At 42.4% G+C, this 2681-nt stretch overlaps 1 protein-coding gene across 1 annotated transcript; it reads right to left on the minus strand.

Moving 5' to 3' along the window:
* Positions 1–44: 44 nt before the first annotated feature.
* Positions 45–2515, minus strand: LOC146568002 (histone H3.3A). Its single transcript, XM_085283763.1, has 4 exons — positions 2362–2515; positions 1489–1626; positions 1252–1405; positions 45–1163 (listed from the first exon to the last, which is right to left on the minus strand). The coding sequence occupies exons 2-4, from the start codon at positions 1614–1616 to the stop codon at positions 1035–1037; spliced, it is 411 nt and encodes a 136-aa protein (XP_085139889.1). The 5' UTR covers positions 1617–1626; positions 2362–2515; the 3' UTR covers positions 45–1034.
* Between the last annotated feature and the right edge of the window lie 166 nt (positions 2516–2681).

Below are 2681 nucleotides of genomic sequence, written 5' to 3' on the forward strand. Positions count from 1 at the left end.
CACTGTCTGTATAGTAAAAAAAACAAAACAAAAGGACACACCTCTTACTACTCATAAAGACCTTTAATAGAAAGACATGTGACAACATTTCATAAATAGTATTAAATGTAGCTGCCAAGATTTTATGTTGGAAAAAACATGTTAAAAAGCCATCGATATATGCAGGGGTTTGCCATGCTCTTTGTTACCAAGTATAGAGAATCAACTGAGGTAGCCAACACCCCGACACTAGGCCTTACTGAGCATGACACGCTGGCATTTTGTGGTAAATGGATTAAAAATCCTGCCCCCCATGGAAGATGGACCCCGGCACCCACAAGTTTAAAGTCAAGTGATGTTACATCTTATGATATGACCCACAATGGATAATCTGAAGCCCCCTTCAGACAAACTCTGTCTCCATTGATGGTACTTTGAGTGAGCACAAGTTTGTGTAGTGACATGTAAGTCTCATTCTCAAAGTGAACTTTGTGATCAGATGGGCGCACAAGAGTACAACTGCTTGTGCATCTTTGTGATTTGCTCAGCTGCCGAGAAGAATGCCGCGACCCAATCTCACCACAGCAAGGTACAATGAGAATTCCTAGTGATGCGCTCCAACTGAATAGAAGTAGGATGCAGAGCAATTGGCTATAGGAGGATATAGTTGGGCTTCGCCCCTTTGTGACAATGGAGAACTTATTGTTTCAAACAGTAGCTACACTTTTGTCAATGCTGATAGTTCATACTGCATTTGTGGCAACAACCCTTTTGCTCAGAGGACAATTATATGCATGATAGCTTGCTCTCAACCATTGCTTGCATTAATGAAGCTTAGACATTAGAGCAAACCTAGCCCATATCTAATGATAGACAATTGTATGTCTGCAAGGGGCTCGCACTTGCGGAATGATTGATTTGTGTCAAGTAAAAAAAAAAACAAAAAAAAAAAACAACTGTTTAAAAAAAAAAAAAAGCCAAGAAAATAAAAGTCCACAAAATGGTTAAGTATGATAAATAGGATCATTTGTCATGACAATGGAGTCATTAGCCACTTAGGCCCTCTCTCCCCTTATCCTACGTGCCAGCTGGATGTCTTTGGGCATGATGGTGACACGCTTGGCATGGATTGCGCACAGGTTTGTGTCCTCAAACAGACCCACAAGGTAGGCCTCACTGGCCTCCTGTTTAAGGAGAGAGAAAAAGAAATTTAAATAAGCTTCTCGTTACAGTGCTATTACTCTGCAGGTCAAATGTAAATGTTTCACTTACCTGAAGAGCGCCAATAGCAGCACTCTGGAAGCGCAGGTCAGTCTTGAAATCCTGAGCAATTTCCCTCACCAGGCGCTGAAAGGGAAGTTTGCGGATCAACAACTCAGTGGACTTCTGGTAGCGACGGATCTCCCTCAGAGCCACAGTTCCGGGCCTAGCAGATGAATCGAGCAGATATTCAACACTGTAGGCCAGGAAATCTTTATTTCTGTTAGGGGCAACCAGAGTGCCACACACCTGTAACGATGGGGTTTCTTCACGCCTCCCGTGGATGGCGCACTCTTCCTGGCGGCCTTGGTCGCAAGCTGCTTCCTTGGCGCTTTTCCTCCAGTAGATTTACGAGCAGTCTGCTTGGTACGGGCCATGTTGTACTAGCTTTTAGGATAAACGAAAAACAAAAGTCCAGGTCAGAAACTGCTACATCAATAACGCAGCTCGGCAGAAACGGGTACGACACCAATTAGTCAAGCTAGCGTGTTAGCCTAGCCTACATGGCTAGCACCGTCGGTTCCCCCTCCCCCCCCAAGGCGGCCAACACCAACATAAGCAGCGCTACTTTTATACGCCACCGCAGCTTATGTAACAGTTTCCACTAAAGCGAACTAGTGATTATGTCCTTTAACACGTTTCGCTTAACGCGTTTATTAACATACTGACATGAACGATTAAAAATCTTTTAACGGCCCAAGGTAGCCGCAAACAATGGCGTCAAAACAGTGGGAGCCCAAAACAGCCCAGCCAGTTTCTGGTTTTCGACTTCGCCATTTTCAGTTTCTCGTTGTACCTCAAACAACATTGCTTTAACTCAACTCTACAAATGTTAGCACAAACGGTTATATAAGCTGTTAGCCATTTCGTAAAGATATCACGCTCAAATTTCACGTAACATTTAAACAATTTTAGCATCGTTTGTGAGTTGTAACTTCACTTTATCGAGTCAATGGTGATATTAAACGACGAACCGCAAGACACTCCATTGTTCTGTTTTTAGCTAAGGCTATCGTTAGCAAGCCGACACTTAAACCCTAAAACAAAAATCACAACACATGTCACAGCAAAGACAATACAATCATTAGACGTATTATTAGCAAGAAGAAATACTCACGTTACCTTTTCGACTTTAGTTGAGCGTGAAACTAATCACGAAGACAACACCGGAACCTCCGAAAGCGTTTTCTATGATAGAGGGCAACGAGGCCGACTATTAATACTTTGTCGTGACGTCATACTTGTAAAACGCTACACACTGATTGGGTCAATGGATATAAGGTACAGCCAATGGAAGCAAGCAAATAAAAAAATAAACGTGACCTCGATTCCTTATTTTCTTCAGTTTCACATTTGTGCAAATGCCATAACTCTGTGACAGTTAATATCTTGAGTGTTTTATGACTTTCACTTTAGTTTTGAATCACAGCTTTAGTCACGTT

Source organism: Mchenga conophoros, linkage group LG8 (assembly GCF_057382185.1).
Source record: "Mchenga conophoros isolate Kocher_MC1m ecotype Shallow Benthic linkage group LG8, M_conophoros_male_GT1.1, whole genome shotgun sequence".
Taxonomy (NCBI): Eukaryota; Metazoa; Chordata; class Actinopteri; order Cichliformes; family Cichlidae; genus Mchenga; species Mchenga conophoros.